Here is a 27,518-nt window from a genome sequence, read left to right on the forward strand (position 1 = left end):
TTATGAGTCAAGCCAGCAAAATGTTTTTAATGGGCTTTCAGGCTTGATTTTTGAATTATCATAGTGTCACTTATGGTAAAACTAGAAGAAATAATAGCATCTGTCTTGAATATAGCCATCTTAGCCTCATTACACCATAGCAATGCCATTAGAAGCAAACTGGTTTTCCTGTCTTCTCTGCCTATTAAATTATCTTCCAAAGTGATAGCATTCTTACCAGGAAAATTTGCCAAGCCTGTCTAAAGAATGATTAGCTGTTTATATATTACTTCAATTTCTCCATCTATTTAAGTTTCTGATTTCTTTTCATTTATGTCTTGAACATCACATCTAAAAAGTAATTTGTTGCCCCCGTTTGATAAAAAAATACCCTCTGTGTCTGAAAGAAACTAGTGTTCAGGTTGCATCTAGGTTAGTATAAGATAGTTGGGAGATTATGAATCAGCAACTCCAAATTTAAAGAAATTAATCTTTTCAAGAAACTGTGGTATGTGAAGTATGTTGCTGGACTTGGGGTTGGGGTAATGGTGTTAGGTTTATTTTAAACATCATCCTTCAGCCTTTTCCCAAAGTGTGCCCACAGGGTAAATAACGTCAGCTGTCACTGAAGAAAATGTTCAAGTGTGCAATGGTATAGAACATTTAGCATGGGATGGAAAACTTTGAATCTCTTTCATAGCATTTTGGGGATCAAATATGATATGGTGCTGAAGTATTGTTCTCTTGAATTGAGTATTGCTCTCTGCAGGTCATACTTCATAAACTTACTTGAAGTAATGGACTTTGATAGCTAAACTACCAGAAAGGCATAGCTTCAGCAGGACACCAGACTGAGATTACTCCTGAAATTTGAGGTCAGACTGTTGTAGCTACATGGCTGCTGAACCCCACTGACTCAAATCAGTTTCCTGACGTGGTAAAGCATCTTTCTTTTTGCCAAATGGCCATGAGCTGCTCACTAGAGCCTCACGGTAGATATCTCTGTGACTGAAGCATAAGCATTCACTGGATAACAGGGGAAGACAGAGAACAGAGAAAGGGACCTGAAAAAGCTGAGACAGCTGGCACAACTGTAAAGGAAAACAAGGGGAGCACCTGCAAACCCCTGCATCATGGCATATGTCATTCTCTTGAGCAAAAGCAGGGAGTAAACTGTCCTCTGCACTTGCCCAGGAGTAATCCTGACTCATTTAGGAGACATGGTGTATTCAAGCTATTACTTGACTTTTGGTAGAAGTAATCACTTTGCTTCTGCTTGTTCTATGGCATTTTGATACTTCGTTATCAACCTTCTTCACTGTCAAGAAAATAAGTAAAAAATCTGAGGTCTATTCCATTCCCTCATTCCTTGTAGGAGTGAAAAATTCAAGTAAAAAATCCATTCTGTTTTAAGAACTTTTTCCCTCATTCCCCTGACCAAAAAAGAGAAGAGGGAAAAAAACACCAAAATTTTAATTGTATCCAACATGAAGTATATTCAATTCTATCTGCAGACCTTTGGGGCAGTTAAGAAAACCTTGTGTTCTGAATACTTACTTGGTGATTTCCTGTATAACTCTGCAAAATATCCTAGAAAAACCTTAAGCACTTGCTTTTATGTTTAGATGTACAGTTACAGGAACCCAAAGCTCCACTTCTTTCTAGGGTTATTTGGGAACCTGATGTTTATCTTATGTGTTTGGAATCGGATGGAAATTCTATGCAAATGCATAAAGCTGTTTTCTTACCGAAATATGTCTTTGCAATGGCTAAGATGGAGTTAAACCAGAAATACATCTGGGCAGCTTTACTGGGTCACTGGCTGAATAGATTATTCTTTGATCTACACTACAGCTGCTCTTTAAATTATGCTTCTTCTCCAACAGCTCATATAAGCTTTTTCTCACTGTTCACTTTCTCATTTTAAAATACCAGTTTATATAGCTTTTCTAGTTTATAAGTAAAGGGATGGTAAATCGTGCCTAATAATTTCTAGATGTATTTATGATTCAGCAACACAAGAAAACAGCTATGCAAATAACAGATACCTGCCTTGTGAAAGAAATACCAGGGTAATATCATAATCTTTGAATAAGAACTTTTCAGACACCAGTCACTTTGTGTCATTCAGTTTTGCATCCTTGATCCATTCAGTTGGCCAGAGAAGAAACCTTTCACCCGGTTCAAGTGCTGAGGTAAAATCAGGATGAAGTATCTCATCATAACATGCAGTAAATGTGATTGTAGTCACACTATTGCTTTGTGCATGAAGAGGAGGAATTTTAGTTATCACATATAATATTTCTTTTTGCACAGGTTTACCATGAACATCAGATACTATCATTATTATATCAGGTATTATATTATTATAATATTACATTTCTCTGCTTACTTATTGACTATTTGAAACTACCTGACTGTGTGAAGCTCTAGCTTTTCCTCTCCATTAAGCCCAAAGTGTCCCAGTCCTTCAGTTCAGTCATCTACTTGTCTACTGGTGCACTCCAAAGGAATTGGGCTAATTAGCAGAGGTAGCCTAGATGTCTGTAACAGAAGAGTGAGTTTACATTGTCAAAAACTTGTAAATATTGTCTTTTTTTCTTCTTATTGTGAGATACTCAGAATAACCTATTTACTTCTAGCTGCCATTATTTGCCTTTTTTACATACTATTGGCATTCAGGTATAATTGTTTTATTAAGTGGAGCAGCTTTGGTAACCTAAAAACCTTCCATTAATATTAGTTCTAATCTAAATACTAAGCTTGCTATGGGGGAACACTTCTCTCCTGTAAAATAACCAGGTATACCCAACTGAATCAGTAGCAATCAGTTGATTAGAGACAAAATTAAGGTATTTATTTACATCATACGCAGCAGGCAAGTATGGTTTGGGTATAAGAAGAATTCTCAATGTATTCACTAAGTATTGGTTTGGCTTTTTTTCTTAACCAAGAATTTATGAATTCTATAGCTTGAGCTCTACATTCTCCTCTGAATTGTTTGCCCATTTTTAGCTATACTGCAGCCGTTTTCAGTATTCATGTGGAAGCACTCAGGGTGTTTTCAGCACAACTGCTTGAAAACACAATAAATTAGATTCCAGAGGAGAATGAAACTTTAAACTCTAGAAAATTGGGGGTTTGTAGGCAAGTAGGAAATGGATATTATCATAAACGTTTTGTATTCTACTTTTCATTTGCTGGCATCTCTAGGAATGTGTTGACACAGAGTCTTGAGCGATTCCAGTCTAGAGCCAGAAAGATTTGGCTGTCCCATAAGCATGTTAATATTTTTACAACTATTTCTGCCCTGAATAGTGAAAAAAAGTCTTAAACATAACCATCCTTCATACATGGGAAAATATGCGTATTTGGTTGGACTTATTGAAACAAGGTTTTGTTGTTTCAATTCAGACTATAAATTGATTAATTTTGAACCAAAGATTTCTTAAAATAAAAACTCTTTTTCATTGATACAAGACAAAACTAACAAAACCATTTCAGTGAGATATTTTGGCAACTTCCAAACTTGCTATAAAAGATTTTTTTTAAGACAACATCTGTAAAAAACAATCGTTTCAGCAGTCAGTTTTGATTCTGACAGTTGTAGATTTTTCTAATAAATTTTTAATTGAAAACTTCCTGACCATACCTCTACTAGATTGATATGGGAGTTGTCTAGAAGTTGGCACTGTGCAAAATAAATATGATATTTTGTAACCCAAAGAAGAAAAGAAAGCTGGGGAGTGAGGACATTAAAATTAAGGTGATGTTTTCTTGGGCAACTTCTTTCCCATAAAAATCTCAGTGAGAAGAAAGCATTACTGACTTTGATTGCTGCGACTGCAAGGGGAAGTAGCATGGCCAGACTGGGATTGCTTAATGCCCTGGCTATTTCCCTGCCCTGGAAAGCATCTGCACATCTCTGCAGGACGTCGTATATCAACATGCACAGTGCCAGTAGTGCCAGAAATTTCACAGGAGGCTGGTGTCATCACTATCTCTTTTTGATGAAAAAAAGATTAAAATCTAGATTTTCCTTTACTCCATGGAATAGCCTTTGTGACAGTGATGCCCAGCAAAAAGTTTATGTTCTGCTAATTGCAGGGCTACAGAAAACTCTGTACATGAACAGAGTTGCAGAGTTTCCTATTCCTCTTGAAATACCTCAATAGAATAATTACCTTGCCAATTACAGATCAGCCCTGCTTATAAAGAATCCCCCCATTTTTAGCCTGATTTTTCAAGAAAAAAAATGGGGTTGTTCTTTGCTGCTGTTGCACCTCCCACCAGATTTATTACTGCTGCCTGACCAGAGGCAGTGGTAAGGTGCACTGTCACAGACAGCAGTGGTGCTTACAGCAGGAGCTGTACCTGTGGAGGTGGAAAAAGTGCAATCATAAGAACAGTGTCAAAAGAGTTGGGTATGTGTAGGATGAGTTGGAATTCCTGCATTCCTAGGAAGAGGAAATGAGATGCTGGAGACCTTTTTATTTCTCCAAATCAAATCCTCTTTTTCTTTATTCTTTGTTTTTCTAGATTACAGCAGAAGAATAGCGATTGCATTCTCCCTGTGCAATTCCATCTTTCTAGCCACAGACATTTGAGGGGAAGATATAATTAATCTTTTTCTTGTGCACTTGAGAATGCCTTGGGATATTCTCCAAGTCTCATCTTCAGCAGACACCTTTGTTCCCCAGGGGGAATTTATTCACTGCCACAAATCACTCACTTTGAACATCCTAATCAATATATTTCAGGACAGTTTGAATAAATTATGCTGGGAATCTCTGGTGAATAATTCTTCATCCAAAAGGAAACAAACTGTCCTTGAGAAGGTGTGCATCATGTAATTCCAGAGGAGAACAGAAAAAATTGACAGAGATACCTGGATACCTGGTTCACTACAGCAGCTACTCTTCAGTGTGAATTTTAGGCAATAATAAAACAAAAAGATAGAAGATATGCAGGATTTTAGTGTAATGGCAGAGGTTGTTCTTTCAAGCATAGCAGCAAAAGTAGTCTCATTTGCATAGGTCTTGCTGACATTAAAGCCCTGGATGAACCAAGAGTATAACAGATCACTTTCTCAGCCTCAATAGGTAGTGAAACAAAGTCTACAGTCTTGGACTGCTAAATAAGAAGTAGGTGGAGACAGAGACAGAATCATTAGAAGTGCCAAAGTGGCTGGCATTCCTGATTAGAGCAAGAATATCCAGGCTCACCACACCTCTGCAAAGGAAGAACACCTACAATAGACCAAATAGAGTAGTTGCATTTACCACTCAACAAGAATATCAGAATTTGGCCTTTTGTCACTCAAATGTAAATTCATTAATACAAATAATAGTTTCAATACAGGCAATTAAAATAATGAGTGATGAGAATAGGAAAGGAAACACTCCAGTAAAATTATTCTTCTGGATTTGAATTTGGAAAGAACACAAAGCTGATAGAAATGACAATGGACTTTTTGAGCATCTTTTCGGGCTCTGTAACATAAATTAACAAAATTTACAATTTCAATCCAACAGTAATCTGCCTTACTTACATATTTGTGTTCATTTCAGATGATTGAAATAACTCTGCAAAACTTCTGACCTTTAATTATAACAACTCCAGTCAAAGTATTTCAGGCATTACTTGCAGAATAGCACCTTTCCATTGCACCAAGATTTTTTCTACCGGCTATTTCCTATGAGGCACTTCCAGTAATACATTGTGGGGTTTAGGCAGAGAGGGAAAAGCAGTACATCAGAGGAGACAAATCTTGCAAATGCTCCCAGCATTCGGGAAATTGATGAATCATGGCATCAGTGGCAGAAGCAGTCCAATGTTGAACTGAACAAATCTGAGAGGAGGCAGAGAGAGGGGAGAATTCCTTCAACCAGAAACTTAGAACATAACTAGCAAAATCTTTCCACCACTACCACACCACCAGAAAACTTTGGTGTTGCAAAGATTCTGTTTTCCATCAGTCACAGAGAAACTTTGATTTGTCCTTGGCAGAACATTAGATGTTGTTCAGTAATCTGCAGCAAGACACAACTGTTTACTTCTGCAGTATCTTTTGTATTTTTTGAACTATCTGCTATGAGCAGCAATGCTTAATTTGAGTCTTTTTTTTTCTGGGAAAAATGTGCAGTCGTTGTGAATATTATTGAGTAATTCACAAGTGTTTCAGGATAGAGCAGGTTATTTTGAAGTTTTGTTTATGGATAAATAAATCAGAAGTAAGATACATGGTGAGTTCACAAGAACCTGAGCAAGAGTGTCCAGTAACATCATCTGAAAAGTTTTTCATAAGCCATTTTTTGGTTCAGCTGAATTAGCTTTCCTGTCGCACATGTTACAAATGGAGCACACAACTTCCAGGTTCTCATCATTTTCATTAATTAGATTCAGATTATTTGTAATGATTAATCAACTTGAAAAGAACTGCCTACAACATGCCTTTAAGCACTTCCTGCTTGTGATTGAAAGCACTTTCTTGACATGGGAGGGAAGGGTGGCAGCTGTATTTACATAAAAACAGGAAAATATCTCCCTCATATTGTCAGGTTTCTGCCTCCTGCAGCAAGAGCTGCTTGTGGAGTTGTCTCAGCCCATTCTAGGGAACCTAATTCCTGCAGTTCCCTCTATAGAGCATCATCCTTCTGTGGGCTGGAAGCAGGGATGGAGCCACATGTTGGGTTTGAAGGAGGGAGGACATGGAGGAACCTCGCAAGGGATGTTGACCTAAGCCAGGCACTAGTCCAGAGATGACAAAGCAGTAATGGAAACTGTCACCCCAGCCTTAGGGGAAGAAAGGAGCAGGTCATCCTCCAGTGACAGCTGGAAGTCTAGAAATGGGAAAGGCTAATAGAGAAGTTGTAGATATTCTTTATTTTGGCAGCAGTCAAGTGCTATTTGAAAAGGAAGGTAAGGAGAAGCATTATGTTTCCAGAAGTAGATGGTACCAAACAATCTGTTGGGTTTTGTTATTTTTAACAACTCAAGTAGAGGTGGCTAATGACCTATAGTTTGCTCAAACTAGGAGCAATGCACAAAAATGAGCCACAGAAACAACAAATTTTATAACAAGGTATTATATGCAAGTACAAATGGAGTCAAGGATTGGTCTAGATTTCAAAGGTTATTTGGGGAAGGTGAATTTAGATACAAAACCCCCTTAGGACTACAGTTTGAGACAAATCCCTTGGCTTACTGAAAGGGACGTAATTGATTTTTTCCAATATGTTTAACAGGTAAAGGAAGAGCCTCTGCCTGAAATTTTGAATGATAAACAGGACTTTGACTTCTGAATGCCATTCTACTTCAGGTCTATTTCCAAATGCATTTTATTTTTGTCCTTATTTTCCACACTGTCAAAGTCTACCATGGGCAGCACCCTACAAACAACATAAGTATGCCTGGCCATTGGGGAAAAAACAGAGGAACTGTGTTGGATTTTGCCCTTAGGATGACTCTGCAAATTTTAGGAAATGCAATGAACAGAAGAATGCTTCGTTACAGTCCAAGACAGCCCTGAAATAAAAGATGAATGGATTATTAACTGCAGGTATATGGAGTGCTCAATTATCCAACGTTGAGTGCTGATGCACAGTTAGTGCTGACAGTATTTCAGACAGAAAAGCAATAGATAGTAACAAGTAACCAGAAGCAGAGCTGTCCAGGTAACTTTTCCCCCACAAGAGGACATCTAGATAATGAACAGACGAGGTAACTAAAATCTGGAGTACTGCTGGGGGAAGTATTTCTATTAGGGCTTATATCTGTTATATCTCTTTCTTTTGTCTGTGAACTGTTCTCCCTTTAGAAGAGGTTTCAGGTGGCCTCCAGTGGAATGCAAGTCCAGAGACCTCTGCCCCCACATGCTCTGTGAGTGTCACACGTGCCTGCCCTATCAGCCTCATTTGTTCCACATCTGTGAGCTCCTGCCTACAGCACAGGGCAATTCTTCTCCATCAGTTGTCTCCAAGCATAACCGAGTAGTTCCACTGGGATTTTTTTGTTCTCCTTGTCTGTAATGTGGAATGAAACCACTCCAAGGGATGTGTATTTGAACTAGCAAGGACTGTCAGAGTGGCATTAGGCATTCTGACCTGTGTCAAGTGTACTGGGAAGAAATTCTTTTTTGCTGTTTCAGTTGTGCATTCACTGAATGTACTAAAACTTTGCAAGAGGCACGAGTCAAATATAAAACATAACAGGAAAGAACAATTTTTTTTGAGAGCTCTTGAAATGAAGCAGTAGTATTTTTATTGAGATATATTGTATTTAATGTCCCTCTCTGAAGCCTCTGTTCTTACTTGTAATGGCACTTAGTTGCACACCATTCAGATATCAACAAGGAAAGACATGAAGTAGAACTCTGAGGCTGCACAGTTTTGTTAAATATTCCTCTTTTGTCTCAAAGGATAAGGATTTATTTAGCTGTAGCAAATGTAATGTTTTTTGCTTTGTAAAAAACTACAGTGTCAGAGGAATTTTTGCTCCACATCATGAAACCTTAGAAATCACTACTATGAAACAACCTTATGTGTAATACTTAAAACACAGATAGCTTTGCAGTAAATAAAATTAATTTCATGCAGCTTTCTGTGATTTATGTATTTTTTTAGGTTATTTTTCTAAAATCTTTTATACCTAAGGTTTTTAGAATATCTTCAGAGATGTCACCTTCAGAGTGAATGCCTCATCTTCACTTTGCTTCAAATTAGAGAATTTTTAAAGATTCGGTACAGAAAGTGCTACAATAATATGGATGTTTTTGTAAGTCCTATCATACAGAACATGTTATATTTTTCATAAAAGGAAAGATACGTCTTGGTCCATAACAAGCTCTGCTTGCTACAGTGCCCTAATTTCCAGTTTGCTCACTCAACGAAAGCTTCATTATTCTTTTATTGTAAAGGAGTTTAGAAGAAAATATACTAGAAATTGCTATGGTAGAGATTTTAAGGCAACTGATTCCATATTGCATATAAATATAGAACATTACCTTTTGACTCAACAGAATCAGCCGAGGCAAGTTAAAACAGAGTATAAGAATTTTGACTTGAAATGAGAGCTAGATAAGGCCCTTCAGATGGAAAATTTTAAATTTTTATGTCTTATGTGACTAAAAAAATAGTCTAAAGAAACATTTTTTTTCCAATTTTTGCCTTTTTAAAGAAGAGGCTTAAGTAGGTTCTACTATTAAGCTTCCTCCTTAGCCTCCTGCAAATCTTGGTAGCGCCAACCATATTTTCTTGGTTTTTTTGTTTCTCCTCCCCAAAGCACCTGATGAAACTGCACAATTGACAGGACTGAATCTAGCCTAAATACTCTTGACATAGGGAACTAAAACCACAGCTCTGCTAAACTCAATTTAAGTAGGCTAGAAAGCAAGCACTGTTCTCCTTCCACACCCTTTTCCAGCGACAGCCTTCCTTCTTTGGCTCAATGACTGAAGGTAGCTCCTGGATCATGGTTGTGGCTGGAAAAAACAGAAATATATTATTCGGGGGTGGGCTATCCAGAGATCAAACTAAAAGCTCTTCACCATTCATCTCGTTTCAGACTTTTCATGTTGGTTTCCCAACAGATGTGTCTGCCTTTCTCTCTCCTCTAATTTCTTGTATGGCATTCAATTTCAAACAAATGACAGGTCACACTTTCAAAGACAATCTCGAAGAAAATTAAGGCAAGTTTCTGGAAAAAAATCAAACAACCGAGTAAAGGAGAGAGGTCTTACTAAAGCTTTTGTGGAGATAATCACAGCTGAGTTTCTGGGAGAGGGCAAATTGGAGGAAGGTGGAGTTGCAGATAGCTGGACAGACCACATCTGCCATGCCCATTGTTTTTTTTAATCCATTTAATATTGTGCTTAAACATACAGTCAACGGGCTTCCCAGAGCTCCTCTTGCACAGTTCTTTTAAATTAAAACATTACCTTGTCCTCTTATCATTGTAGATATAATTTTTCTAAAATTCAACAAAATCCCCCGACCTAAGTATATTTCACTGGCTAGAGGATATATTTCTCTTTCTACAATGCTCTGTATTTTATTTTTTTTGTTCCTTACATTGTGAAATGTTGGGTAAAAGGATGCCTCTGAACTTCCCTCATGGAATCTGTCATCTGTGTGGCAGTAAACAAGGACATCAGGCTGTAGTGCCAGTGAGCAGAGCTTTTATGGGAGGAAGGATGCTAGACCAGGCATTCACATTAAGCTCCATTCAGTCACAGCAGTGACTTTTAAGAGGTCTTGTCTGCTGATCTTCAAAAATGTATTTTTTTAAGTCAATTCACTTTATCTCATTGCATACTCTGGTGGAAGAGCTACTTTAACACCTTGCTGTGCAGTAACATAGGTAGTGATTGCAGTCTGTGCTAATGTTCAGCATAAAAGCTGAGGGCCTGTAAATGTATGGATATGACTATAGAAATGAAACTTTCATACAAAATTTACATGTTTCAAGAGATTTCGAAGGTTTTAAGTTTTAACAGCATGTTTTCAGTCCCTTGCCGTTTAGAAGATTTTTTTTTTCACATTGGTATAATAAAAAGATTATGAAAAATCATGAACTTCATATTATGGGAGACTAGTTTTAAGTTCCATCCTCTAAACTTTATAAAAACAAAGTGTTAAAAGTAGACCTTTTATGTAAGACTCTTTATAAATTCACTTATAAGTGGTATTCAAAAGGTTTTTTGTGTTTGGATGTATTTTGCTCTTTTCTGGTCATCAAATAATTTGCAATTCTTTCTCTCTTCTTAAGCTTTGAAAAAATGCAGTAGCACCACAGCCTTCTGTAGGCATATATTGTTTCAAGTAAACATCATAGAAAGAAAAGGGGGAACAAATTAAATTCTGGAATATCACTTCCTATTGTTGTTTTTCCTTCTGAATATAATATCCTTTCTGAGAAGGAAAAATTATGGATTCTTTCTATCAATTTTTTTATTTAGCATTTGTAGAAATTATAGATAAAATAACTCATATGCTTGGTAGGGTAAAACATGAGGAAAAAAAAAGGAATAAAAACTCCTATATTGTTTTTTTATTATTAAGTTTTCCATACAGCAATAACTGTCAGATTCTGCAGGAAGACATAGTTTTTCCTTTACTGTTAGTGAATATGAAAATACATTCACAGCTTGCTATAAAAAATTTGTTTACTGGGATGGTTGGCATTTTGTATTTTCAAACTGACACATTAAAAAATGACCATAGGAAGAGAAAAGAGAGAAGAAATAATCGGTTTTGTTTTCTTTCTCTGAAAAACATACATCCCATCCAACACACAACATGCTAAATAGTTTTCCACAGTGGTTTCAGAACATCTTAAGCTCTCTGCCTCAGTGTGGTACTTTGGAAATTTCTGTGAACTGAGAGATAGCACTTAAACTGTTAGGTATTTTGTGTATAATTTAGACTTTACATCTTCTTCCTTCACACTTGCACCATACCTGTATGTTTAGGGAAGGGAGACTGTACTACAAGTGTTCAGTGGTGAGTAGCTCTGAAGAAACCCATTCTTCCAGGCAAGGTAACAAACAAGGCACCAGTGAGGGTTCAGGCAGCTGAGGCAGATACTCAAGTGATGAGGTACACAAGGGAGGCTGCAGCTTTCTGCACGGGAATCCTTCCAGCAAGAGAAGGGATAAAACGAGGACAAGAGAAGGGAAACTTGCTGTCTCTCACTGAAAAGACAGGAAGTTCTCGAATGCTTTTATAATGGAAAGGGGATTTACCCTGGAAGTCTGATTTTGTTTTATTTCTCCACAAATCTGTTTTTATTTTCTGTGCTGCTGAGTGAGTTGTAGTGAGTCTTGCTGCAGCAGCATTAGACACACATCTGCCTGCTATATTGCTCTGCAGGTTATCAGTTTCACAGCAGAGCTGGCAGACTTTTTAATCAGGCAAAGAATGTGACCTCAGAAGAGGGAAGGAGGCCATGGAAAAGGAGCTGAGCTAGGACACTGGTACAAATCAGGAGGAGGCAGATGTCCCCATGAAAGCCTCTCACTCTACTATTGGCTGAGTGCATCCTGTACCCCTGCCCTGGGTTGTTGCAGGTGAGTCCAAATCAAAGCTTGAAGAGCACAGTGTTATAATTTTTTAAAAATCCTGTGGTTTTTTTTTTTCTGCTGTCGGAGAACCTTAGATGCAAACTGCTTCAGGGCCTAGACCAGTGGTTTCCACCACACAGAAATGTGTGTTGTACTTGAGGCATGGATTGTCTTTTCCATGAGACCTAGGTAGAATTTTTATATATTTGAAAACATAAATGTAGTTGTTGAAACGTTCACTTTGCTAACATATAAATATAGTTGAAGACACACAGTAGCTGAAAGCTGTGTGCCTGTTCTTCTATGTATTAAAAAAAGCCTCCCATTAGAAGTTTGGCTTCTCAAGCCATATAGTTTATGTTGTCTCAGACATCCACTCTAATTTCTTGCTCCAAAATGGTTCTGACCCAAGATTTATTCAGGTATATTCGTTTGTCTTCCATCCTTATTTTTTCATTGTCTTCCTGTTTTCCCACTCTAGCCAGCTGCCTTTTTTATTTCATGCCAGTTTTTCCTGGTAACATGCAGAATAGCAGAAAGAGATGAAAGAGCCCTTGATAGCTCTTCCCAGCGGAAAAGAGCACGTCCCTTGCACAGAGTAGAATTGGTCTCTCACTTCTTCAGACCAGCAAGCATCAGCACTGCCTATAAAAGCACAAGTACCAGGAGCTTGCTATGAGTTTAACAGAAGCAGCACAGCTTGTGGGAGAGAAGTGGAGATTCATTACAGGTGGGTATGTACCAGCCTGGCCACTCTCTGCCAAGGGCAAATATTTTTTTTTGTTCTATGGTCATAAAGTTCACAGAAACTTTAATGTGAGCTGAACATGGCACCTAAACAAGCCCTACCTCTGCCTTTCATTCTGGAAGCAGCTTATCTGAATGTAGTTCTTGCATTTACCTTCTCCCACTGTTCCAAGCCATCAGAAAGACTTTAAGGCTGTTTCTACTTCATGCCGCCTTCTGTTCCTCTCCATCTGTTATACTACATTAACCAAATACCTTCTCTATGCCATACTAATCTCTTTTTTATATACTTATTATTGTATTTTTTTTTCCTTTTGAAGGTGGCTGAGGAAAGGAGGGCTGAAACACACAGAAATCATGTCAGAAGATATCTCAGAAATCAGTCAGTCTAACTAAAATCAGCACAACTTCCAAGTATTGAGTTATTTCAAAAAGCTTATAGTTAGGAAGCTTTTTGAAGCTCCTTCTGTTCAAATTTGAGACTTTCATTTTGAAAAGGAAATTGAAAAAATAAAGGGCCTTTGAAGTAGAGGATTCAAGTCTTCACCTTACAGTGAAAATGTGGATTCAGTCATTTCAGAGACTATAACCATGTCCAATGTGGTTTAAGAAAAGCTCTTCTCACATAAAAACAAATTTCCTAATCCTTTCCTTTGTCTTTCAGTCCTTAGTAGCATGTGCATCATAAACAAAATTTATGTGCACTTTATTTGATTAAAAGCTGCCATTTCTGCAGATGAAAATTTTCCACAATGGTCTTATCTGCAGAAAAAATAGTTCACCAACAATAAACTTTGTTTGACACTTGGATCACACCTGCAAATCTGTTTAGCCTATGCTGACTACAAATTCTTGTGCTATGACTTTTTTCTTAAATTTCTGCTGGAACTTGTACAGAATCGTTGCAGGTCACATGACCCCCAGATGAGAGCTGGCTTTTTATACAGAGAAAAGGCTTTGAGCACAGGAAAACTTTTTTTAAAAATTACAATGCTAATGTATAAAATAAAGCTCTCTGGGCTCTCAAGTATCTTCTTAGTGTCCTCTTTATGAGGAACGTCAGAGACTTTAACAAAACACTTCTTTTCAGCAATATGTCAAGGTCTCTATTTCCCCACTGTAAGGAAATTATCTTCTTGTCTTTCTAAAGTGTACTGGCTTCATGTGTGTAAGTCAGTGGAAGCCATGCTAGCTATAATAAATAGGTATATAGATGTCATTTAAACAAGGTTCTTAGATGTTTTTCAAACACATATTAATAAAAACAATACAGTTAAAGATAAATAAAAGGTTTCCTGATGACTTTTACATTTTCCTTTTTTTAAAATGTTCCTGAAGACTGTAAAGTGCTCTTAATCATAATTTTAATGGAGCTTCTTAAAAAACACATGCAGCCATCTCAAACTTTTCAATAGTGCATTAATGTCAGATTTAATGTTTTGTTACTGAACAGTAATGTCTGATTCAGAAGCATAAGTGCATGTCTACTTGATGATGTGAAGATTTAAACAAGGCTTCTTCCAGATACCAAGTTCACCATAACATAATAAAAATAAATCTCAGCGATCCTTTATGAGTACAGAAGATGTCTGGTAAAGTCATAAAAAGAATATTACTGCACAAAAGACAAGGATTTCATAGTGTTCAGCCAAATTGCACAGTTTCAATTTAAATGAATATTTGCATAGGAGTGTTCTACCCTAAACAAAACATTTAACGTCTGAACCTTTTCTGCCAGTTTTCCACTAGATTTTCCTTTCTTTTCATCCTAACCCTATAATGGATAGAATGTCCACTTTATGACCTTCTCTGAGTTTGCTGTGAAAGACTTTAGAAAGAGTCCTACATCTCTAGGCCAAAAGACCTGACAGGAGAAAGATATCTGTATGACAGTAGTAGATCACTTGAATTTTTTTTTTTGCTGAGTTACAGTAATTAATAGAAGAGCAAGATATTTTGCTGTAGATATCAAGTCCTCAGTTCTCCAAAAGTAAAAGTCAGTAGGTGCAATAGCCTGTTCTCTGAGCCAACAGGTATTCAAAACCTATGATGTCAGAAGTTCAAGATAACTCAATTGTACTTCTTCTGATAGATTTCTTCTCCATTAATTTGTATGAATTTATTTGTGAAGTTATGAATGAATTTCAGAATTTAGTAACAAAAAGAGAATGTACCCATGTCGAGATCTCTCTTGTGCAGAGTGAGTAGTATGAATGCCATTGCTGTAAGTGGTCAGCAGCACTCAAAAGGGTGGCTATGGTTCTGCTGTCTTGATTTTGCTGCTCACTCAGCATTGCAAGGGGCGTATGGATATCTTTGTAGCTCAGAGACATCTGGTAAAATCTTGTGGTCTGTCTTCATTTAGCTTATGGTACCTTTAAAACACTCCTCCAGATGAATGAAGACAGCACAAATAAAAAATCGATGTTGTGTTAGGGCTGTCTTTGCATTGCAAGTGCAGCACATGCATCAGTGGTATTATTTAACTGGCAGCTGTATCCAAACTGTGTTGCATGGTTCTATTACTCTAGAATGTCTGTTCTTAAAAAATCCTGTGGATTTAAAACAAATAGCACATCGCAGATCATTAGATATGTCACGTTGCAGAATTCTCTGAGGGTTTTTGCTTAGTGTTTCAAGTTAAAAACTAGTCTATATATTAAAAATTGACTGACTAATGAAAACTGACTGTTTGAAAAAAAAAAAAGAAAAAAACAAAACAAAAAAAACCAACAGTGTTTCAGGGTTATCTTTGTCACTCTTCTACCGACTATTTAGGAAACTACAACCCAAGCAAACAATCAAAATTTTGTAAAGGCCATCCAATTATGCCCAAACAACTCATTAAAATATTCAAGCAAGTGTTAATGTAGCTCTGTTCTAATAAACGTTGAGATTTTCCAAATATATGGAATATATTCTAAAATGGTAGTTTGAAGTCTTAAATCCACAGGATACAAATCTTTCCTCAGTGTACATTTTGGTTCTTACAGTTGAAGCTTGGATGGGTCTTAAATGGATATTGCCTACCTTAACACTTGGGTTTTAAAGGCTTTCAAAATCCCTAAACTTAAAAACAATCCTTGTTAAGAATCAAGTGAACGCCAGTAAAGACAGTGAAAACAAGTATTGTTAAGAGATTGATAGAATCACATCTGGGTCTGAAATAAACTGATATAAGGTATGAATTTGTATAAATTACATGGTTGAGGTTTTGACCCTTTATTTTCAAAGTCAAAAGAAGTAAAGCAATGTGGGAAAACTGATGTGATAAATCACAGAAAAAGATATTTTAGGGGCCAAGTTTCTTGCCTGCGGAGTAAATCACCCCATATATCCTTAAGTCATTGACTGCACCTTTCTTTTTCAAGGTGATCTTTCTTGCCTGTTGCAAAGTTTGAAAAAGGACAGATTGCTCTAGCTGATTCTGCACCAATTCTGTCCCAAAATTTTAGCCATTAGATGTCCTACCTGCAACAAAAGACAAAATGCCACTTCCTTGCTGTATAAAACGGTGCATGTTTATCCTCACCCTCTCTTTGAAAACAGCCATTAGATAATGGTTCCAAAAGATAAGATAGAAACTCTTCTTAATCCCCTGTGGAGTTTTTTCTCTGGTTCATAGTGCAGGAGCTTCTCTAGGGAATGCCTTCTCAATGCTAAGAGGGGACAGAAATTATTACAAGGAGATCATGTGCAAGGGGAGGCTCCAAAACATCAAAGAGGGCCTGATGGGACAGTGTCAAAGATTTGGAAAATTGCAGTACTGCAATGACATCTTTTAAGGCCAGGGGAAGAAAAATGAAAAAAAAAAATCTCTTCATCAGAAGAGAGATATCAAATTAAATTATTTAAATGATGCAGCCTGTGTTTTTTGCCATGTCCAATAACTTAGAAATCTCTGGGGAAAATGCTTTAAAACCTATCTAAAACTTAGCACAAATCCTACAGGAGGTGGAGAGTCAGGGAAGTGCAACAATTCAGAAATTGCCTTCTTTTCATTTTCTAGAGGTACTCTGTGGAATTTGAAAGGGCCGTAGTCTGTATTCAATAGGCCTTCCCAGGTATAAATGTAATAAACTAAATAATTTTCCCATCAGTTATTTCTTTTGAGCAGTCTTCCCAAGACAGTGCTCTGCACACAAGGGGATTTCTGTAATAATTACTCCTGGGAAAGCAGTGGAATTGCCTACCTTAATAGGTAATGGGTAATTACACTATCTAAACACAGAAATAGATTCTTGTGCCATTGGTTCCAGAACTAATAGGAAACCTTACTCCAAATTTCTAAGGGTTTTTTAGTATTCATAATCTTCCAGCACTGCAAGATTGAAGATATACTCAGAGTTGCACAGACTTTCTTGCTCTACAACTTACAAGAGCCACCTGTCTCATAACTGGTATAATAAACAGTTGCTGTACCCTTAGGTTCCTTTCCTCAGCTACAGAGTAGGGCCAATAGATGTTCTGCAAAATGAAGTCTTCCATGGTTATGGGATTGCTCAAAGGGCCATAATACCAACACACCCCCAAGAGAATGGGTCAGTCAAGCAAGCTCCAATACTTTTCCTATTTCCTATCAGTACAAATGGAAATCATAACACAGTTAGTAAACCATGCCACCAAATGGAGGCAAAGAACCAGATGCAAAACTATCAGAAGAAATTGATACCTGTGACGTGATGGTCTGAGTGTACCAAGGAGAAAAACCATTCAGTTGGACAAAAGGCCCACCTTCACCACCTGGTACTTTTGCCAAGCAAGAAGGTCTCAGGAAGAATGAAAATAGTGAAAAAGCTAAAAGGCAAACTGAGATCTTGGAGATATTGTGTACTATTTGTATTATTATTCTGGAAAGTCTAGTCAGAACCAGTTCACAACATTCTAGACCTTCACAATTAAGTACTAACTTTCACACTTCAGAAAAATTGTTCATCTCATCAGAGTGACTTGCTGAATCAAAGATTCTAAATTTCTTTTTTATGCCTTGTACCAAGGCACCAAATATAAACCCTCTGTCTACTCAGTCTCTAAATATAGCCAAGAATTAAGATATTCCTGTTTCTGCATCCTAAATAATCTAATGGAATCAATTACTGTTTTGCGTAGATGACATCTGGTATTTGCAAATAAAACATGAAACATGAAATCCAACCAAAACAAGCATGAAACTAAAGTTTCCACCCGTCCAACTACATCCTCATTAAATGCAATAGTTTTGCATCACAAGGTGGGTTTTTCATATTTCTTATAGACTTCAACTTAAAGCTCTTTGAGAGAAAGTAAGACAAACAGAAGAACAGGGCTGATGACTTTGACTTCAGCCACTGCTTAAGTGAACACTTCATGTATTCAATGAGAACACTGTTCCATTGCTTGAAGTTTCAGCCTCATGCTTTTATTGAGCTGAGCCCCAGACATGCCAAGCAAAATCACTTTCTTTGTACCATGAGACACAGCAAGGTTCAACGTGAACACCAGTGTCAGCTGTGGGAAGGAGAGAAATGGATTAAATGCAGCTTTTTCCACTGTGCCAGTAAGATCTTTCCCCATTATACTGGGAAGCTAAGGATAGTCCCACTATATAATATCCGTGTTTACAACCCATTTCAAAATATATTCCATTGCAGCATTTTGCTGGCATTGCAATTAATGCTTTGTTGTGTTAGAGCCAGAATCTCCTTGCATGTACATACAGGATTTGGGGATGTTGCTCACTCTTTCTTCCTTTCTTCCTTCCTTAGGAAAAAAATTCTTTACTGTGGAGTGGTGAGGTACTGGAAAAGTTTGCCAAGAGAAGTTGTGGATGCCTCATCCCTGGCATTGTTCAAGGCCATGTTGGATGGGGCATTGGGCAGCCTGGTCTCATGGAAGGTGTCTCTGCTCATGGCAGGGAGATTGGAACCAGATGATCTTTCAGGTCCCTTCCAACCCAGGCCATTCTATGATTCTGACTCTATGATTCTTTTCTTTCTTTTATCAGTTTCTTTTTTTTTTTTTTTCTCAAATACGGCCTAAATAGATAAATGTAACTTTACCTGCTATCAAGGACTGCCCTCTTCCTTCACCAAATAATGAATAATACATGGCCAGAAAGAGGATGAGTTATGTGCCTCCCCATACTCCAAAGCTGTTAGAACATGGCAAAGCAAGCAGCTCTGCTCTAAAGGCTGGCTAGACTAACTCCATGCAATCTTGGAGGAAGCCATTTCTTCTGAAATGCTCTACAATGGAGAGCCATATTTCCTCACAATTCTGTGTCCTGCCAGACTTGCAAACCTCTGAAACAGTTGGCCACGGTAGTTCATACCAAAAGATAAATGCTGGAGACTTTTCAGTGGTTGAGGTTGCTGGGCAGGATTGAAGGTGTGAACCATCCCAGTGAAACCCCACTCCTGACTGTCCCTCTCTGCCATATTCTGTGTGTTGGGAACTGCAGCTGTAGATTTCACCTTTCTGCAGCTGCATAATTCCCGCATTTCAGCATCACTGGCTGACAGTATGAGCAGGAATGGAATAAAATGATCCCCATGTTCTCCTTGCCTGCTTGATATTCATTTTTCTCCCCTGCTCTGTCCAAGTGCTCACATCTCATTCTCTTCCGAAGGTAAATGAGAAAGTCTCTTGAAGCAAGTTAAACCTATTATTTTTCTTTTCCCTCTAGATTAAATTTCAATCATGCCTACTCTTTTATCAAATTCACCAGCTACCTGTACAAATGCTACTGCCAACACAGAGAAGGGGGACAGCTCAGGTGAGGGAATGAGTGACTGTGAGCTGTGCAGGAGAAAAAGGAGAGGGATATTTATTTTAGCAGCAGCAGCATCTTGTGGTGTGGTAAATTTTTTGTGAAACTACAGCAAAGTTACCAATGGTCATCATCATGTCTGAATGGATAACCTTCACCCTGTCCTCTTTATTTATAGTGCTACATATTCTAGCCTATATATATTTATATATATATATAGTTAAAATGGTGAAAAAAATGCTTGACTTCGGGTACACAGGTTGAACAAATGGGATTACAGTCCACCAAATGTCTAAATATGAGTAACTTACGGGTTTCTGAAACTAATTTTGGGGTTTTTTTTGTTGTACAAATATTTCTGGAATCACTATCTTACTTAAAAGAAACAAATGCTCCATTTGAAAATATTTGGCTTTAATTCCTTTAACCTTGCTGAAAAAAACTCAATTCGTAGCATGACACCTATCTATGCAATAATTTAACTGCATCATGCACAGTCAGCAGAAGTTCTGCACTGTAATTTGTAGAAAGAGACTTCATACTGTCACTTGCTCTCTGAGCTACATATTATGCTTCAACAGTTTTCGTTCCTTCCTATCTATTGAAAAAATATGGGCAGTTATCCAATTACACCAGAGCATCCCTTGCTAACACCAGAAGTTTGCATTTGACATGAAAAAAAGGTGTGGGTTTTGTTTGCATGTCATTTTAATTTTCAAGAACAGCTGTAAACCATAATTAATATCAGTAGCATAAGCAGGTGCACCTACCAATGATAGTTAAATGGTTCTTCATTGTTTGATTTGACCAAACACTTCAGAAATTACTTGGTTCTCCTCAGTGACAGTATACATGGAAAAGGTAGCTATACAAGAAGCCAAAATAACCACCAACCTTGAGTTTTAGAGCATGAGTGTGAATTCTGAAGTTTAGTATCCTTGCTGTGTGTGGTTGTGTGTAAGCTGTCTAGAAGGACACTATTGCAGAATAAAAACCTTGGGAGTTTTGACAACCATGTAAATAAAAATTCTCACAGCTGTTGCTTGAGTGCATGTAGTGGCATGTCTCTTTGTCTGTGCATGGTGTAACCAGGTGGCAAATAAATCAGATTTTGCCTTTCCCCAGCACTCTTGGTTGTAGCAAGATGCCCTGGAAGTGTGGAGCACAGTGCACGCTGCTGACACCAGGCCATCTCTATCCACTTCTGTTTTAAACCAAGCTCCTCCCCACAGTAATCTGTTAGTACTTTTTCAAAGGCAAAAGTACTAAACTTTATATTTTTGTACTAGCCATTACTCTGGAAAACCTATAGTTGTTGTACAAAGATCTGAGCCATTAGAAGGACCCTGATATCTAAACCTTCCTAATAATGTAACTTAAAAGTAAATATTTAACTTCTTTTGAAGATTACATAATGCATGGCGTACTGCTTCCAGCTGCATATTTTAAGTCACTGGGAGGAACAAAATCTTGGCCTAATAAAATCTAGGAAAAGCTGGCAATGAGCAAAGATCTGTGACCAGAAAATAGTCTCAAAGGTTAAAAAGTATTTTATAAATACATATTTGTTATTCATTTTATTTAGCAAGAATAACTCTTAAGTAACAAGCCTCTCAGTTATGGCATATAAAAATCTTGGCCCTTACCAGATGGTTGCCCTTGATCATTTGCATCAATGTCATTGGTCCAGCATAGACTAAAGAAGTCAAAAAGCAAAAAAAAAAATCACTTTCCAACTCACGTTTAAGGTGAATAATCATCCTGCTGTATTTTTAGCTGTATATTTAGTACAACAGAAACAGCTGTGATAGTCCTATGGTAAAGAACAAGGCAGTCTGTCCCAAGTGCTACAAAAGCTGTATGGCTTGCTGTTAAAAACACTGATAATAAACAGCTCTGTGAGTCCAGCCAAAGCAGTAAGAATGGGCATGATTCAGTGGCACAGGAGTGTAAGTGTGTCACTGAGATTTGGTCTTCTGGAAACTGCTTTTAACACAATGGCACTGTTTCTTGGCTGGCTCAGGTGATGGTCATGTGCTTCTGTTACCATGAGCTGTGAGAACCAGTTGCATCAGACATTGCTGTAGAAATGTGAATGTAATTTATGACGGTCTGTAGTAATTCTGTACATCTCTTATGTCTGTGTTCTTATAGCCACTTGGGCACTGAAGTAGCTGAAATGAGAAAGAGGCAGCAGTCACAAAATGAAGGAACATCAGCTGTGTCTCAAGCACCTGGAAACCAAAGGCCCAACAACACATGTTGCTTTTGTTGGTGCTGTTGCTGCAGCTGTTCATGGTATGTCCTGTAGTATATTTGCTTCCATATCAACCACAGGTAAATTATGAGAATGGAAAGCACTGGGAACGTGTTAACTTCTGGGAGAGGAGACACAATTTAGTTTTTCACTTTAAATTTGACTTCAATATTCCCTGATTTGGTTGGACATGTTGTGATGGGGAAGAGGAAGGAATAGTAAATTCAAGCTATATTTATCCTACTTAAGCCATAAATAAATAAGGAAATTTCAGCTGTAAAACTTGTAGTTGTGAGTGAGAGATTCAATAATTAATATTTTATAGCTTGCATTCAAAATATTCTTTTTCTGCTTGTACTTTTGATAGTGTAGTTCTCTGCATTCAGGAGAATAAAAGGGAGATGGTCATAAATGTGAATATGTGGTGTCCTGTTATATTACTAATATAAATATTGTGAATCTGAAAACCTGAGCCTTAAATTCCACTTTATCTTTTAAATGGAGTGGCATAATTTTAGGGGCTGCTTGTCCTTTCCTCAACAAAGAGTTCACTTGCAAAGTCAAAGATTTAAAGTCAGTTTCAGAAATAGCTTTAAATTCTCAGTGTCATGAGTAACATCAGATCTATATTTCTTTTTTTTCATGAACACAGTATTGAAATAGAAGGTAAATGACATGCAGTACTGTTCAGAGCCCGTGCATCATATCAACAGTTCAGTTTTTTCAGAGTGACCATTCCTTTGTGTAGCTGTGTCATTTTCACTTCAATCAGCCATCTGGCCCCAGTCTAAAATATGAGGCTATTTGCTTCATTATATTTAAAAATACATACTGTCATACATGCACTAGGTACCAAATGGGACAGGTGTTTTTTCCAAGATACTGCCACATCCTGGAGGCATTAGCAGGGTGGACCTGCCTTGGCTGTTACTTCCAGTTTCACCGGAAGGCAGAGTATATTTGGAGCAAGGATGAGCCAGAACTCATGATTTACTAAGTTATTTTGCAATATGTTCAATCCATATTGAGAAATAGGTGGAAGTGTATTAAACATTAAGCAAAGAGAGAGTGTATTGTCACTTTTGTCTCTGCTCTGGGACAAGGGCACAATATTAGCCATAGTGTTACAGGCCAGAGATTCATTTGCCTCAGTATCCTGTTTCAGGAAATGACCTCTATCAGATACCAAAAGATAAGGATAAAACAAGTAGATATGCACCTTCTCAAACTACCCACATTAAAATATCTCACAGCTGTCAATCTGCACCTTAGGGATTTCCTGGCCCAGAGTTCATTTCTGAGTGGTTTATAGACCTTGGTGGAATTTTCTTTCCTTAATTTGTCAAACCATTTTCTGAAGCAACTTCTTGAACTCATCTAAACTTTTGGTATCCAGGGCTCCCTCTAGCAATAAATTCTACAATGGGCCTATGCACTCCGTGAAGTATTACTTACTCCCTGTTATTTGTGTTAACCTACTAGAAAATAATTTCATTTGATACTTCCTTGTTCTTATGTGAAGAACAGTGACTAATCGTTCCCAGGATGGTCAAGATTTTACAGAGCTCTCTCATATCTCCCTTCAGCTGTTTTTATTTCCACAGTCTTGTCTGTTTTAATCTCTATGATACAGAAACTGACCCAGACCATGATTTATCCTTATCTGTGCCATTTACTTACCTACCTTGGTCGATTTATGTGCCTTTCCTATTTTACTATTTCCTGTCTGACATGTGTGACTAGATCTGCTTTTGTGGTTGAGACATGGGTGCACCATATTTTGTGTTTGCTCTTGAGTTTTCTTACTAATTCCTACCACTCTGCTTATTTTTAACAACCCCAGAGATGATGTTTTCATGGAATTATCCACCCTGAATACAACATCTCTTTCCTGAATGAAAATAAAGGCCATCACTGTGCATGTACAGCTAGGGTTGGCTTTTGCCTTGCATACTAGAATATGAATAATATTCATATACTATCAATATGAATAATATTCATATACTAGCAATAGAATTCAATAAAATATCAGTCTAATTTCTAAAATTTAATGATAACTGATTTCATTTTTTAAGCATGCTGCAACTCAAGAAATACTAAATTTGACAATGATACTCTATTTTGAAACTCTTGTGACCCTTGGAGTGCCTCTAGTCCTTAGAAGGCAATATAGTTATATACATAAACAACTTATGCCCATTAAACCTAAATTAGAGTAATTATTGATTTAAAACATAGGATGTACCTTCAGCTGCTCTAGTAATTGTTTTTACTGTCTTTTTCAGGGCTTGACGTTGAGATTTTTTTTGCAAAGTAGATTAGACAGAGCATGGAGAAATCCTGTTAGCAAGTTTTCAAGATTCAGTCAAATAAGTGGTCAAAGGAATAGTTACATCACTCATGTTTGCTAAATTAAAAAGGCAGAAAAGGTGATGTAATAAGTATTTTACAGCTTTAACTTCTATGATTCTGTAGTGGAAACTCCATTAGAGGAAACGTGGGACAAAACTTTGAAAAATGCAATATGAAATATTTCAGAATCTCACTTAAAATGAAGTAACTGTTGTTGGTTGTGATGCCAAATTTGTTTCGTAAATCAGAACTGTCCAAGAAGAGTACAGGTTACTGTTCTTGCCTCAGTTGTCTACACTAAAAAATTACAAAAATAATAGTATTTTTTTTTAAAGTAACTAACTTTATTGCTCTCTCATATATAGGGGATTCTAGGTAATTAATTCTCTAGGGTAGTTCTCTGTAATAGAAAATCCTAATCAACAACTGTAACAGGTTCTATGGACCTAATGTAATTACATGCTTTCCCTAGTTCCACCGGTCTTTGTATTTGAGTAACATGAATTTCTCAAGAGATACCTGTCTAATGTTGCTGGATTCATTAATGGGGAAGGGAATGTTCTATCAAGATTCAAATTTTCTTCAGCTTTTCCATCTGTGTGTGACTGATGATAGCTCTTACATCACTAACAGCTTATTTCCTCAACTTCTTCACCATTCCCAGAAATGAGAGGCGTATGTGCAGATTTTAGTAAAAAAAATTACCTTTTTAGTGTTCAAAGACTTAGTTCAATAGTTCCTATATCCAAATTAATCATTAGAATTCTGAAAATATCTTCTGTGAATTTTGTGGTGTTTGTTTTCTTCTGTTCTACCCCATGTTAAAATCAGAACAGGCATTAAGTCTTCTGTTTGCACAACATCACAGGCAAATATTCACACCTTTGCTTGAGGAAATAGTATCTTGCCTAATAGAAATTTGTTAAAAGCAAAAACTTGGAGCAATTATTTGGTACATCTTATTAAAAACTTTTTGTTTGTTTGTTTGTTTTTCTCTAATATATCTTTCTTAACAACTATTTGGAGGACTTCTCTATTGTTATGGGATAATCCCTGTAGGTAGCTCAACCCCAAGCAGATGTTTACTCACTCCTCACCAGCAGAATGGAGAGGAAAATCAGAGAAATGAAAGCGACAAAACTCTTTCATTGAGATAAAGAGTTTAATTGATAAGGCAAAGCTGTGTGCACAAGTAAAGCAAAACAAAAAATTCATTCACAGCTTCCCATCAGTTCAGCCATGTTCTGGAAAACCATGATCCCTCACATGTTACAGTGACTTGGGAAAACAGATGCTAGAACTTTCAACCTCCATTCTTCCTTTTCTTCTGCAGCTTTTATTGCTTCACAATGTCATATGGTATGGAATATCCCTTTGGTCAGTTGTGGTCAGCTGTCCCAGCTGTGTCCCCTCAGTTTCTTATGCACCCCCAGCCGGGCTACTGACAAGGCAATGTGAGAAACAGAGAAATCCTTGATGCTGTGCAGAGATTGCTCAGCAGCAGCTATAACATTCATGTGTTATCAACATTGTTTTGGTCAAAAATCCAAAACATAGCACCATAAGGATTCCTATGAAAAAAATTAATTACATCCAAGTCAGACTTAGTACATCTATTGGCATTAATAATCATCAGGATAGTAAATTGCTCAGTTTACAGGGACAAAGCAAGACTTATTAATAAGCTTTGCTCAGATTGAAGAAGAATGGAGATTAACAGGACTGTTAAGATGGCTATTTTATTTTAATAGGTATGCTCATGACATTACCCAACTAGTTCAAGCTCTGAACTTGTTTCTGTACAAGTAGTGAAGGAAACACTAGTCTTCCTCAGTGAAAAAAAAATAAAGTGCTTCTGAAGTTCCCCACAGGAAACACTTGTCCCCTTACAGCAGAAGCAGATGGTACATCCCTGTGAAGACTTTGTATAGAGCTTCCTCTCGTCACTGACCAGATACAGATTTTAGGCACTCTAAAGTGCCTAAAAGACTGCTTAATTAAGGTAGCTAACAGACGAGTACCAGTCATGTACCTATGGTCCTGGACTGAATGTCTTAATCTTCTGCAAAGCTCCATTTCAACAGAGGAGAGAAGACTGTGCTTTCTTACAAGGCATAATTTCAATGACTTGAGTAGCCTGAGACTTGCAAAATTTGCACTAAGTCTTCTAACATGACAGTCCATAATTTCGTCTATTACACTTTCTCTAGAGAGTTGCCCATTTAGTACTTAGAGCTGGGACTTCATAGTTTTGAGCTCACTTTGGCAAGGTTAGAGGAGTAAGCCTGCTATTTCACCTCCCCGACCTTATTTAGCAATGCATTACTCCAGCTTCCTGAGCAGACATGCAACTAGTTGTTTTCTTGCAAGCACTTGTAAATTACATTCTTCAAAAAAAGCTTTCAGGCAATAGCACAGGGAGGTTGGCTTTTCTGCTGATTTTATTTTGCTTCCTTCTTTGTGTCCTACCAAGAACAGGAGTCATATATTTTTATCCCCTCTTCTTTTCATAAGGTGCTCAGTGAATTTGAAAACTGTGGGACACTCTGGTGCCCAATAATCTGTCTCCTTTTATTGTACACAGAAGGCTCAGATGGGATCTGACATCTACCCTGCAAGAGACCTTAGCAGCATGGCAGTCTGGGGGACATGAAAAGGCTTCCAGGGGATAAGTGAAGATGATCACTTAGCTTCACTTGTAGCTCGATTGAAGTGAGTGAGCTGAAAGGCCTTTACCCAAAAATGTAACCATTAAAACTGCTGAAGACTTGTGGAAGAGAGTTTCCCACACACAAGAGATTCCAGGGAAGATAGAGTATTTGCCATGTTGGCAGTAAACAAGAGTTGCTCTTGGCAAGAAACCTCTCTCCTCAATTCTTATAACTTGTCTGTGATTGCTGTGAGTTACTCTGAAACTTCTTCCTGATGACGTTGCTACACAAATATTTTTCTTTATTAAAGAGAACATTTTCCTTGCAAGAGTTTCACAGTTTACTTGGGCCTACAAGAAAATATTTCTGTCGCTTGTGCCATGAATATGAAATGGGAGAGATAGTTCTAAGAACAATTTTAAATTGCATTAATATTTGTTCTCGATGGGGTTCTAGTGTTATCCACCTAATAAACAGTATGCTCTAAATGGAAAAAAAAACTAAACAAAAACATCCACTCTTTTCTTTTTCTTTTTTTTTTCCCCACTTCCCACCTCTTTAGTATTTGAGAAGAATAATATTTTTTTGGCATATTCAATATTAGTTTGCTATCAAAAAATTGTGCCAAGACTTTGCATGAGTCTATACAAGATATTTTCTGGGGGCTACAGTCATGGCTGCTTTATTTTATTTAACTGTGGTAGAAAGTTTGAAAGACAGAGA

At 37.4% G+C, this 27,518-nt stretch overlaps 1 protein-coding gene across 5 annotated transcripts in view; it reads left to right on the forward strand.

Moving 5' to 3' along the window:
• The window catches only part of RGS17 (regulator of G protein signaling 17), a 71,104-nt gene that overhangs the window by 19,558 nt on the left and 24,028 nt on the right, over nt 1-27,518 (forward strand). For 4 of the 5 annotated variants that reach the window (XM_014888369.2, XM_088161715.1, XM_088161713.1 and 1 more), the window contains exon 2: nt 21,690-21,833. In XM_014888369.2, the coding sequence (XP_014743855.2) occupies nt 21,715-21,833 (119 nt within the window). In that variant the 5' untranslated portion in view covers nt 21,690-21,714. Of the gene's footprint in view, nt 1-18,866; nt 19,542-21,689; nt 21,834-27,518 lie in introns of those variants that run through there. The other variant, XM_088161714.1, reaches the window with a different exon arrangement.

This window comes from Sturnus vulgaris, chromosome 3 (genome assembly GCF_052056855.1).
Source record: "Sturnus vulgaris isolate bStuVul1 chromosome 3, bStuVul1.hap1, whole genome shotgun sequence".
Classification (NCBI taxonomy): Eukaryota; Metazoa; Chordata; class Aves; order Passeriformes; family Sturnidae; genus Sturnus; species Sturnus vulgaris.